The sequence below is a fragment of the Drosophila suzukii genome, chromosome 2R (genome assembly GCF_043229965.1).
Source record: "Drosophila suzukii chromosome 2R, CBGP_Dsuzu_IsoJpt1.0, whole genome shotgun sequence".
NCBI lineage: Eukaryota > Metazoa > Arthropoda > Insecta > Diptera > Drosophilidae > Drosophila > Drosophila suzukii.
In genome coordinates this window covers 17,323,243-17,336,594 of record NC_092081.1, presented here as the reverse complement: position 1 = coordinate 17,336,594, position 13,352 = coordinate 17,323,243, and the positions used below count along the sequence as shown (strand labels likewise).

The following is a 13,352-nucleotide window of genomic DNA, read 5'->3' as shown; positions in this document are numbered from 1 at the left end:
ATGGAGGGACGTGCTTGTCATAAATTCGTTCGCATTAAAAAATTCAAACGCGCCAAATATGAAAAATCGCCTACACTGCATGTAAAATCTGTCGGAATACCCTGACAAAAGAACGAAGTATATGGCAAAATCGAGAAGATGGTATCTTAGAGTTCATAAAAAATCTAAAGAAAGAAGGGATTGTTCTTACTAAAGTCTTCTGGAAAATTTTATTAGTAGATTTTCAGACCTCTGTTATTTAAACTTTAGTAAATGTTATTTGTATATTTTAAAATTCTTTTAAAAAACTTTTGGTTTCTTTCAAAATACTCTGAGAACAGAATAATATATAAGCCAATTTCAAAAATATGGGATCTTAGAAATAATTTAAAATCTATCGAAATAAAAGAAAGTTATTATTGAAAACTTCTGAACAACTTCAAAGTTAGATACATTTTGGTATTTAACAATTCCACTAAGAAAGATTTTGCTCATCACTATATATTTCCATTTATTTTTATACCTTTAATACAGGTATCGTTAGGTCATAGTAGGGTATACAAAGGTTGGATTTAAGATGTTTACTTCCCGACCTTTTCAAAATTCACCCATGCAGATGTACAATATTTTTAGCTTTCGAAGCCTATAAACAGCAGAAGCAATGAGAACACAAAAAATCTTCAGCAAAAAGTATGAAAACGTTTTTGCCGCTGCCATGGCAATAAGCTTAATGGCAGCATTTGATGTCGATTACCATAAATAATATGTTGGAGAAAAAGATAAAACTCGGAGCACACGACTCGGCAGACAGAAGGCGTTGAATTAGCCGAGTCGAGACTCAGAACGAGACTGCCACAAAAAGAGACCCGACCTTGCCCCAGACACTTGTGGCAGTCCAAGTTCATGCTGAATGAGAAATTGTTCCTTACTTTTTGCTCATCGTACTGGAAACGTGGAAATTAGAAGGCAAATTTTCGCCTGGTCTATGCCACTTGGGATCTCTCTTATTTTTGGGCGCATAAAACTTTATGCAGCGAGCAAAATCAATATTTGCACAATGGAGAATTTCCAATTTGATTGCCTGGGGTTGAGATTCGACTCGGTTCTGTTGCCTTTTCGCTTTTTCACTTTCACTTTTTATCAACAAATCGGGTTGAGTTCAGATTCGCGAGCGGAATTGAGTTAAACAATGTTCTTATCGACTTTTTCTGCTCTGGGAAAAGTTTGCACAGCATGCGTTTTGCCCAATTTACATTTCGGGACGGAAAAAGTGGGTGATTCTGTGGGGTTGTTCGGGGGTTTTTCAGCTGCGGCGAAGGGTAAAAGCCAAGTTGCCAAACCAACAAACCCACTGCCAACAGAAAACAGCAAGCAGCCACTTCAGCAGTGACAACTTCAAAAGGTTTTTATACACAATCATACTCTTTTCCTTGTTTCGCGACATGCCCATAAAGGGCAATCGTGATTTGGCGACGTTGCCGCTGAAATCGTAGAAACCTAGTTAAATTTATTTTCGCTGCCGTGGGCCAAAACTAGATTTGCCAAAACGGGTAGCAGACAACAATTAATTTCCTTTTGAAAACACACTTTGTTTTCATTTGAGTGGAAATTTAATTTGATGCGCGAATACAGCTCCATTTGAATAATTGATTTCTGATACATTCTATTTAATCCATTTAAATTCTGACAGCAGTGTGCAGTGTGGAAACTGCAATGGTTCGGTTTTTGGATGGAGTTTTCACTGGCATATATGGCCATATATAAAAGTATTGATTTTTCTCCTGCCTTTGGGGCATGTGCTCCACGTTCTTAATGCCCGTACCGCATCATGTTTATGTGCTGTGGGTCCAATAAAATGTGTGTTAACGCAGCTCCGCCCACGATTTTTGGAAAGGAATACGCCTACGCCCACGCCTAGACCAGCCTCATAATGAATGAGTATTATGCTGATGTTTTCCGGCCCATTTCCCTCCACGGCCAGCCTTTCTTTTTATTGCCAGCTTTAATATTTCATTACAAATGGCTTTGTCATTTATTTGGCCAAAGCTGTGCTACTCTACTTGTTCCTTGGCATTCACGGCACAAAGGGCAATTTCGGTTTAAAGTGCGTATACGCCACGTGGTGCCATCTGCCCGTGGATGGGCATATAATACATATTCCCGGTGCTTTCGAGCGAGCGAGTTTTATCGCCCCTCGTAAAAGCGAAACTCCGTGTGGCAGCCACTGCTGCTCTGCTCCAGTTGCAGCAACATAAGTCAACATTTTTGCAACTTGCCCAGTGTTCCTCGAGTGACAATTTGTGTCATCTTGCCTGATGGACAGCTGGAATATCGGGGGGCTCTCTCTCTTTTGACACATTGACCCAGCACTTGTCAGTGCATCACGCCTCATATGGCCTTTTATGGCTTCCGCCGAAGACGCCGCTTCCAATGACGATTCCGAGATGAAACAAAGCCCTTGGCACACAATCAGCGGCGAATCAATATGAGGCAGCAGCTGCCAGACAATCACGTCTCGAATATGTCAGCCCAGAAACTCAATCAGCCATCATCCCGCTGCTCCAAGTGCCCGATTGTGATTGAAAAATCCCGCCAGAGGAATTCGCCATTGTCATCCTGTGACAAAATGGAATCCTGCCGGCTAATTATTTCTCCTGGGGCTGCTTTAATTGGAGTAGGTTTTGTGCACTCCAGCAGCTTAAAGCTGATTACGATTTTATCATCAGCGTTATGAGGATTATGGGTGAAAAAGGTTCTGGTTATGGGCTTCTGTCCGGAGGGCTTCTCTTGTATTTGTTGTGTGTGTTTCTGTATTGATGTAGGGGATTTCCCCACCTCGACTTGGCTTCTTATTGTGATTTACATAATACGCAGACGCAACATCAGTGTGTCACCCCACAGGAAATGCAGAAATCAGGCGCTGCTCACGATTTGTTTAGATTGCCCCGACATCCAGACACAAATAAAACTAATTTATTCAAGGCGTGCGCCTTCCGAACACATGTAGTCTACAGCCTGGCGGGGTTTGGGATGGGATTTGGCCCCGCTTGTTCAGAATTTGCATTTGAAAGAGCTGTCTTCGGGGCCCAACACCTCGGCAGAGCAAACAATTAGTCGACTGTTTGCAAGAAGTCCCCGAGATGCGACGCATCTGCAATTAGCCAGGCTGTCTCCCCGAAGACAACAATCCAGCAATCCTGCAATCCGGCAGAACCACATCAGCAGTCAGATGTCGACTTATGGCAGACTTGGAGAACCCTCGAGCGCATTCTTCAAGAATCTGCATTGTGCGTCGCCTTCGTAGGTTTTTCCATTGTTTTTCTGCATCTTGGGGCCCTTCTTGCAGCTCTTTAGCTGCATTTAGATTTGCATTTTTATTTAGCGCATAAGTCCAGTCAGAGGAGGCAATCTAGTTTTTTTCCCGCCGCTTCTTTGTTCCTTTTTGTGTGCTTCATTATGCCAAGAACGCCTCGCTTTGCATTATTTTTGTTTCCCATCTTAATGCGAGTTTTTGTAGGAATAATAAAAACATAGTGACACATGTGGGCCGAGGTTGAGCTGGTGGGCAAGGTCAAGCTGGAGGATTAAAATTCGAAACGACATGGAAGAATTGAATCCGTTGCTCACTTTTCCTCTTTTTCACGCCACACTGGAGCCCAGACTGTAGGATATATAAAAGTGTCAGTTGCACATGTAAGCCACACAGGAGCACTCACAGAATAAGACAATGACAGCCAAGGACACTTCGGGAGACAAGGACTCTTTCCTATGCCAATAATGCAGGCAACTTGTGATAAGTGATGCACAAGGTCAATATTGCCTCGCTGGCGCTTTCTCCGCTTCCTGCAATTGGAGAAAATAAATCCGCCATAATCGCGTTAGAGTCCCCCCCCCCCCCCCCCCCCTCCCTTCAGCAAGACAAATGGGGAATTACCCCAGACAAATGTACATCCTAATCGGCTTATACCCCTTTTGGAACGCGACTCGGGGAGCGGGTAACCATAAGCTTAATCGGAGCGTTAAGCACACACAATTGTGGGACTGAGAAGTATAAAGAACTTACTACCCATAATGATGTTCCCTATTAAATTATTACATTTTACAAACATTTCTGGGAACCCATCCAATTCTGACTTCTTACTTCTGCCAATGGAAACTGAACTACTTTAATAACAAGCTCTAATAGGCTAAAAGCCAATACACCTGAATAAGGCTTTGGAGCCTCTGCTGCTATAGCTCAATAATTAACAGACCTCTTAGCTTTTATCATTAACGATAAGATAGCAATATATTAAGCTCAAAAAACATTTTTTTAAAAGATTTTTAATCTATTCCACCTTTTATTGTCATTAGTTTAGCATCTCGCTATTGAGTAATTCACAGAGGTTAAAAATTAAATAACTTTTAAGTCAATATTACTGCTTTCTCTCCTAACTTCCTATTTAATTCACATTCATCACCAAGATGTCAATACTATTATTCTAAGTAACCTCACCTTGATATACCGTAGAGTAAAAGGGTATATTCTTTTTCTTGAAAAGTGTGTAACAGGTGGAAGAAAGCGTTTATATATTCTTGATTAAGTACGAGTTGTACTAGCCATGTCCGTCTGTCTATCTGTCCGTCCATTCCTATAAACGCTAAGATCTCGTAAACTATAAAAGCTAAAAAGTTGGAATACGGCATGCAGATTCTAGAGATTCTTGCGCAGCACATGTTTATTTCAAAAAGGTAGCACACGCTTACAAACGTATAAATGCGATTGGTTTCTTTATCAATACCTATCAACCTATCTACAAATTTTTCAATCGGACCATTTATTAAAAAGTTATAACCAAATATTGTTATCTTTGCTAGGTGGGGCCCTTCATCTCTTTTTATCTCCCATGCGCTCCCTTTAGCTGAGTAATGGGTATCTGATAGACGAGACACTCGACTCTAGTGTTCTCTCTTGTTTTGCCTTATAATGTGCGATAAAACCTGATGCGAATTACTTATGTTGTGTTATCAGTGATCACCAACCGGTTTGTTTAACAACAATCTCGTTATCGTTTGTTTACATTTTGAACCACGAATACTCGTACAGTGAAGCGTCCAGAGAATTTTTAAATATCTCTTAGAAGGCACTCTTAGAACGTTCCTTAGAAAGTGCTTAGCGTTATCGCCGTGTCTGTAATCATGACAACCGACTAAAAATGTGCAAAGTCATGCTTATATTGTCAATCGCGAAAAGTAGCAACGAATACTTATGAGCTCTCGTGCCAGTGCGTTGTTGCCAAACCCTATAAAATGTGACCGAACTTGTTGTGGTGATCAGTAAATCGTCGTAGGTCGAACACGACGAATGAAAAGCGGGAATCGGACTAGCCAAACAAAATGTTTGTTCTAATTTATTTGGTGCTTGCGATATCATCGCTTTTGGCCTACTTGTACCACCGCAACTTCAACTACTGGAAGCGTCGCGGAGTGGCCCATGATACCCCACATCCCCTTTATGGAAATATGGTGGGATTCCGGAAGGATCGGGTGATGCACGACTTCTTCTACGACTACTACAACAAGTACCGGAAGAGCGGCAACCCCTTTGTGGGCTTCTACTTCCTCCACAAGCCCGCCGCCTTTATCATAGACACCAAGCTGGCCAAGAACATACTGATCAAGGACTTCTCCAACTTTGCGGATCGCGGCCAGTTCCACAACGGGCAGGATGATCCGCTCACCCAGCACCTGTTCAACCTGGACGGCAAGAAGTGGAAGGACATGCGCCAGAGGCTGTCGCCCACCTTCACCTCGGGCAAGATGAAGTACATGTTCCCCACGGTGATCAAGGTGTCCGAGGAGTTTGTCAAGGTGATGACGGAGCAGGTGCCCGCCACCCAAAACGGAGCTGTGCTGGAGATCAAGGAGCTGATGGCCAGGTTCACCACAGATGTTATTGGTACCTGTGCCTTTGGCATCGAGTGCAATACCCTCCGTAATCCCGTCACCGATTTCCGCACCATGGGTCAGAAGGTCTTTACAGAACTGCGGCATGGAAAGCTGCTCACCATGTTCATGTTCAGCTTTCCCAATCTGGCCAGGAAGCTGAGGATGCGCATGATGCCCGAGGATGTGCACCAGTTCTTTATGAGGGTGGTGAATGACACGATTGCCATCAGGGAGAAGGAGAACTTCAAGAGGAATGACTTCATGAATCTGCTCATCGAGTTGATGCAGAAGGGCAGTGTCACCCTGGAGAACGGAGAGGTGATCGAGGGCATGGACATTGGCGAGCTGGCCGCCCAGGTGTTTGTCTTCTATGTGGCCGGCTTCGAGACCTCCTCCTCGACCATGAGCTACTGCCTCTACGAGTTAGCCCAGAACCAGGGCATTCAGGACAGGCTGAGGAGCGAGATCCAGACGGTGCTGGAGGAGCACGAGGGGCAGCTGACCTACGAATCCGTCAAGGCCATGCGGTACTTAAACCAGGTCATCTCAGGTTGGTTTATACTTTTGCCTATCCCCCTGGAGGTTTCCTAACTTATTTCTATAAATATTATATTCAGAGACCCTGAGACTGTATACTTTGGTGCCCCATCTGGAGCGAAAGGCTCTTAATGACTATGTAGTGCCGGGTAATCCCAAGTTCGTGATTGAGAAGGGCACTCAGGTCCTGATACCCGCCTGTGCCTACCACCGCGACGAGGATCTGTATCCGGATCCCGAGGCCTTCGATCCGGACCGCTTCTCGCAGGAGAAGGTGGCCGCCCGCGACTCCGTGGAGTGGCTGCCCTTTGGCGATGGGCCTAGGAACTGCATCGGAATGCGTTTTGGCCAGATGCAGGTCCGCATCGGCCTGGCCCAGATCATCAGCCGGTTCAAGTTGTCTGTTTGCGACCAGACAGAGATCCCACTGAAGTACACCCCCATGTCCATAGTCTTGGGCACCGTGGGGGGCATCCACTTGCGGATGGAGCGCATCTAAATTGTGCTGCATGAGTGCCATTGTAAATTTAGTTTAATCACAAGTGATATATCAACTAGGGTAAGCATTTTGTTGTGAAAGACTTAAAGTAACATTCGTGTGCAAAGTCTGTGACTGAACTCCACCTTTTATCTAATAAAATACACATGTTGAACTAAATAAATGCATTTTATTACCAGACATGTGAAAGGGTAATGATGTTTAGGTCAATTAAAACCCTATTTTAATATTACATTAGATAAAGGCTGATGCTTGAAAATATCTATGTAATTTCTTCTAAACTCCAACCGACTTAATTATGATAAATGCCACCTGTTTACTGTTTGGATGCCTTATATGACTTTCAACAAGATGCATTCACACCAATGGTGTTCCCATCAGATTTGCAGGCTCATAAATTGCATTCGGGTAGCTAAAGCGGTTTATCTTGTAGCAGCATGCCACACGATTCGCCACCTGGCTAGTCAAAGTGTGTGGAAGTCAATGACTTTCCTCCGTACAGCTGAGCTAAGTTAATTAATATTCCCAGACACTCTAATGTTTTGCATACCTCTTACCTCATACTCACACTCGTTGGGTTGCTCAACCAAGGCAGTGAAAACCCCAAATTAAAATATGGCAGTGAGGCATGCAACACGACTCTGCTAATTGTAGTAAGCTCTACCTGATTAGACATCATGTGCCCAGAAAAAATAGAAATAATGACACAACCGTGTCTCAAGAGTACGCAAATGTCAATGCCTTCTGGAGCCAATGAGATAACTTTTATATTTCAGCCGTTGCTGAGTTTCCCCTGTTATCGGAGGTTTCTACTTTATATATGGTGATTTCACTTTAAGTAGCCGATTAAAAAATAAATGAATAAAATTCCGCAAACAAGATAATGTCTGACAACAGACCTGGTTATCTTTTATTAATAACATTTGTTATCGAAATATTGATTATTTTTAGTTTTGTTTGTTATCTGGCAGCAACCAAGCTTCTCCTACATGATAATATGGCTGAGCACTATTAATGTCTGGAATATTTAAGATTGTACTACAGTGTTTAATACTAGCTTTGAAGCACCAAGATCAGCAGGATAGTAATTTGCATTTTTTATTTTAGTTGGAGAACTGTTTTTGCCTGAGCAAGAATTTGTGTTTACAGATTGATTGAGTGATTTAAGTTTCCGGTCTATGTTATGTTAGCCAGTCCAACTAATTCGTTCAACAGTATAATTTAAAACCTATTAAAATTTTTTTTGCAGTTCCAAGCGGGAAAAAAACAAACCACACAAGAAAAGTTTCCAGCATCAAACAGCATTTTGGGGATTTAAGATCATTGAACATAATGTTCCAAATGCATACATTTAAAACTTTGGGCTTTCTTTTTTAATTATTCCAAGAGATAAATCTGCTTTTTGGGTCGGCCTGGAATGCTGCAAATGGGACAGTTATTTTCAGATGTTTTTCACGCTCTCTCGGATTAATAATATTCCGTAAACTTTTTAATTATGCAGGTAGGGAAATGTTTATCTAACGTCATCGCCGCATGCAACGCGTGGAAATTGAGGCAAGTGCCCAAAGCTGGGAAAACTGAGGGCGTGTAAAATCCGCACTATAATGAGCGCGACTCTAACGGATATGCGAATATGGGCACACAATATAATTTGATAAAACTAATTACATACTCACATCCCCCCATGTTGGTTTAGACTCCAATCATTATATCATCACCCGGTGAATTAACCTTTTTTCATGTGCTGATGGACTGATTAAAAACCTCAAACAATCGGGCCTATTCCAATTAATAACTGATGACCTAATTTGCATAGCTAATTAGACAAACAAACGCATTCCATGATTTATTTAGACACCTCTAACGAAGAAAGCAAACAGTTTTTTGTGAATGAAGTATGTGAGGTACATTTGTATCTGGCGGATACACGCTGCTCGAGCATTGTGAGCAGTCATTGACTTGGTCTGCAACCTGGCGCTTTACCTTCACTGTGGGAGGGCGCAATAAATTTAATTACCAGCCGGCAAGAAACAAATGTGGCTGAACAAAAACAAGTGCAGAAACCACCGACATAAAGCATAACTCGCATAAAAGTGTCAAGGTTATTCAACCTGAACGCTGAACCATAAAGTATTTCGGTGCTATTTAAAGCCACAACTTTAAAGGTTGCTGGAAACTTTCAAATCCCAACCAGCAACAACATCTCATCTGAAATTCCATTAGCACAAGCAGCATCACAGCAAGTCATACGCATGGCCATCGCCCAAAGTTAAGTCCACATCCCTGTTTGCCCAACAGAATTGGCCAGAGTGCCAGTTGCAACGCAGCAGCAGCAACATCAGCCGATGCAGCAGCAACATCAACATCGCATCAGCAATTGCAGCTGCAACGGACGGAAGCGTGCTCATATGTGCGTAAAAAGTTTTTCAAGCGCGGCAGCGAACCAAACAAAAAGTCGACATGGACGTGGGATAGTGGACACTTGGCCAAAAACAATGCCGTAGGTGCATGTGGCATGGCCAGGGATCGGGCTTAGGTTTCACTGCCACTTTAGCGCTATCGCTATCGCCATGGATGTGGATATGGATATGGATACGTATGGATACGGATACGCGCATGTTCGCCGACATGGATGTGGATATGTGGATGGGGACATGGCCACGGTCTTGGCCCGGAGCTTTAGCGCTTTTGCGGATTAATTGCATGCATCAAACGACAGGGAAGGCTGTCATGCCAGCCAAATTGGGAAGTAAATTACTTTCGGCAGCACCCCAAATTTTAAATGCCCTTTCTGCTCATCGAGTATCGCAATATCTGCTTGGTATCTTAGTTGTATCTTATCAGCTTGCAGAGATATTTCCCCCTACAACAAATCATTGAATTAACTTAATGTTTCAGAAAGTTCTTCTTGGAAATCGCAAAGTTTCCTCACCCCAAAAGTTTGTTCCAGTTTTCCTCTTGACGTGATAAAGGTTTTCATAATTATAATGCTAGTGAAAATATACATACATTTAAAGTTAGGAACACTACATTTGCATTGCGTGTTTGCTCCATCTCGTAACTATTCATTTAAAGTTGAATATATTCTGATAACAGGTAACAAAGTAAACTAAAGTTTTTAAATAAATGTTCCTAACTTTGCCGTGTGTATGTATAAACATTTAAACCACAATACGATGACATTTTGTTTCTCATTTGTGCGATGTGTGTGTACCAACCGCAGTAGTACGCTGTACGCGTGCCGGCAGAGGCTAAGCAGAGCTATTCCTTAAGCAAGCTTGATGAGATAATAATGAAAGATTTTTAAAAAATGGTATGTGGAAGACATTCGAATATGAAAAGAAATGGGATAATAAGTATATTGTTTTAAATACATCCTAATAAGTAGTTACTTTACAAAAGAATAGTTTTAAAATTATTCGAAAGGAATGATTTTGAATTGGTAAGGTCTTGTTTGGAGCTTATCTATGAGCAACTACGAACTATGCTCAACATCAGATCCATAAATCAAACCTAATTTTCAATCCAAATCTGATGACGAATATGTATCTGCCAGTTTGCGAATGTCATTCATGATTTGGGACAGATATGGTCAATTGAGCTGTCATCGCACCGAGTGCCCCAATTTACCCGGCGTTCTGTGTTGCTGTTGGCCACACTCCAGCAACTTGCAACAGAGAGTTGCACAAACGGGCGGTGCACATGCAACAAACAGAGTCTCTGCCGCTTCCGTTGATTTTTATTTGCTGCCGCCGCAGTCTGTTGGCTTCAACTTCAATTTCAGTTGGCTTTGTGAGTCTTCGCCGCGCGGTTGGAAAAATTCGAGTCGGTTCGGAATAGTTGGCACCTGAATGCCAGTGTTCAAACTGAAACTAAAACTAAAACACACCCACCATATGGGGTTGCGAACCCACAAAAAGAATGTCTAATTGAGACCCATCGCGAAACGCTTTCATGTCGTTTATCAATGGCAGCTGTGGAGCATGTGGAGTCCGGAATGTTTGGCCATATTTTTGCCCATATTTTTGGCTGTGCGTGCCATTGCCTTTTACCTTAGTTAGTGGCAGGTCGCTCTTTTGACCTCACGTCCACGACCTGCAATCAAAAGCGGGAGCGGCCAAAAAGACCAAACAAAAACGTCAACAATTCCATTTAAGCCGGGTAACGTGTTTGCATATTTTTCGCCTTTTTTGTTTGGCTTGTTTTACATTTTCAAATATCGCTCAGCCAAATTTGAATATGCACAACTGTCCGAAATACGAGAAAAAAACTGAATTCAAGTGACGCAGGGAGTGAGTGAGAGGGAAGAGCGAGAGACAAAGAGGGAAAATGCTATTTCGTCGCAGTTGTACGTATAACGTGGAGCAATCAACGCGACATTATGCAAAGGTAAAACATTGCATTGCAAACCCCACATTTATGTAAAAGATCCAGTGGCGAAAGCGAAATCGAGAAAAATGTACGTGCTTACGAATGGTTATGGATATGGACCGAAACCCCACTATCCGTAGATATAAGCTGGCAATAACTGTATTCCGCTTTAAAGCGATTGCAACGTTTTATTATTTCAGCTTTTAAAGGAGCTTGGGTGTCAATCGAAGAACTTCGAGACCATAAATACTGGTCTCACAAAAGTCAGCCTTTTATCTGAGCTATTTGCTTATTGCTACTGATTTATAAAACAGAGAGATAGTATTTTTGGGGTAATATCAAGCCAATGCATTTTTATTTGCTTCTGGGAAATACATATGTCACAATATGACTTTTCTAAAAATCTATACGAAATTCAGGGGTGATTTTCATGAATATCTAAGTTAAAAGAAAATGTGAATTTTTCAGCTTTTTCCTTTCTGTATCTTTTAGTATGTTATACATATACATAGTACATATAGGTATGTGGGAGTAAAGAATTTGCATGGGATGTTGGGGTCCTGGAAAAACTGTAAACAACTTAACTCGGCGTGGGTTTTGCATAAGTCCACGTAACAAATCCCCCCCGGCCTTCTATCACATCCTTTAGAGATTCTTTTTCTTATATGACCATTTTGATTAGTATAATAAATACTGATTCACTGTGTTACATTCATTGCAATGAATATAGTAACTTTACGAGTACGTGCCACGAAATAACAGTATTGTCTTACACTTGTTAAATTTATTTATTTGTAGGTTCAAATCGTTAAATTACATCACAGCCAACCGCCCACAAATACTCGTAGCCATTCCCATCTTACAAACACAAAATACACAAAGCTGGGCAGCTTTCCAAATATTATTGTTTGGGCGGCAAATTCAATTCAGTTCTGGCCGGCTTAAGGAAATTACCAAAGGGAAATGCTGGTGGACAAATTTCAGTCGCTTTTCACTTCCCGCCCGTCTCTTTCTATCACTCTGTAGCCATCTCTTTCTGTGTCTGTGGGTCAACTTTTAATGCAGCAATAAATTAGAAAGCAATCAAATTTAATGTGGGGTAGAGGCGTTGGAAAGACTCTTTTTGACGCTTGTCAAAAAACAAAAGCCGCAATAAATCATCAAGAAAAGCGAATGAGATTTGCGACTGTTCGGAGTTGGCCAAAAGAAAAGGTGGCATCGCAGCCAACTGTAATTACACAGAGCGGGAATTAATTAAAGTATATTTTATGGTCTCCGTGCGGTGTAATAACTGTGCACACTACCGCCACATTGTATAGTACACACATGTGTGTGTTGGCCCTGTCGGCTAATGCGAGTTTAACAATTTCTGCGGTCGCTTGCCAGTCTTGTTAAGCCAATTACACGGCAGGGCTCGGATTCTTGGAGTCTCGAAGTCTTGTATTCTTCGGTTCCAGTTCCCCAACCTTTGAAATGGGGCTGCGAGGCCCTCGGGCCAAGAAATACAAAGTAACGAAGAAGTAGGGCTAAGAACTCTGGTGGGAAAACAAACAATCTGAACGCAGATGCAAAGGCGGCTGGGTAATTGAAAATGTCATTGCAATGTTGCGGTTAGACGGCGTTTATTACTTCGGAGACAGTGAAAAGCCCTGCATTTCCTCTTTTTCTGCATTTCCCGTTTTCTTTTTGGGCCCTGTAGTGCTTCCCTGAGGTGGTTTTGCGGTAACAGCGACAATGGAGCGATTACCGAGTTTTAAGCAAATGTTTGTCCCTGCCACCACGAGCAAATTGCGGCCATTTGCGTTAATTGTGTAAGACGCCAGCGAAAGACAAGCCCAAGACTAGAGCAGTCAGAATGTTTTAGCTGCAGAGATATGTATCTAAGAACCTCAGTCGTATTCCTAGATCACCGACCTAGGGATACCCGTCATTGAGTTTTACAAGTAATTATGGGGACTAAGTGGATACTCTCCACTGGAGACTTGCTAGGAAATAATATTTCCAAATCCATTAGGGGTCTGATACAATAGCCATATAT

The 13,352-nt window shown here is 42.2% G+C and overlaps 3 protein-coding genes across 5 annotated transcripts in view; 2 read left to right on the top strand and 1 right to left on the bottom strand.

Annotated features, from left to right (window-relative positions):
• The window catches only part of LOC108018145 (uncharacterized), a 125,129-nt gene that overhangs the window by 73,202 nt on the left and 38,575 nt on the right, over positions 1-13,352 (bottom strand). The gene's annotated exons all lie outside the window — the stretch shown is intronic.
• Positions 1-13,352, top strand: part of Epac (Exchange protein directly activated by cAMP) — a 43,336-nt gene that overhangs the window by 12,740 nt on the left and 17,244 nt on the right. The window contains exon 1 of one of the 3 annotated variants that reach the window (XM_036813835.3): positions 11,258-11,332. The exons of the other annotated variants lie outside the window; for them this stretch is intronic. Coding sequence (XP_036669730.3) covers positions 11,273-11,332 — 60 coding nt within the window. The 5' untranslated portion in view covers positions 11,258-11,272. Of the gene's footprint in view, positions 1-11,257; positions 11,333-13,352 lie in introns of those variants that run through there. 3 annotated transcript variants of the gene reach the window in all.
• On the top strand, positions 5,287-7,106 carry Cyp6a2 (Cytochrome P450 6a2). The gene is made up of 2 exons (XM_017085359.4): positions 5,287-6,457; positions 6,525-7,106. The coding sequence occupies exons 1-2, from the start codon at positions 5,356-5,358 to the stop codon at positions 6,941-6,943; spliced, it is 1,521 nt and encodes a 506-aa protein (XP_016940848.3). The 5' UTR covers positions 5,287-5,355; the 3' UTR covers positions 6,944-7,106.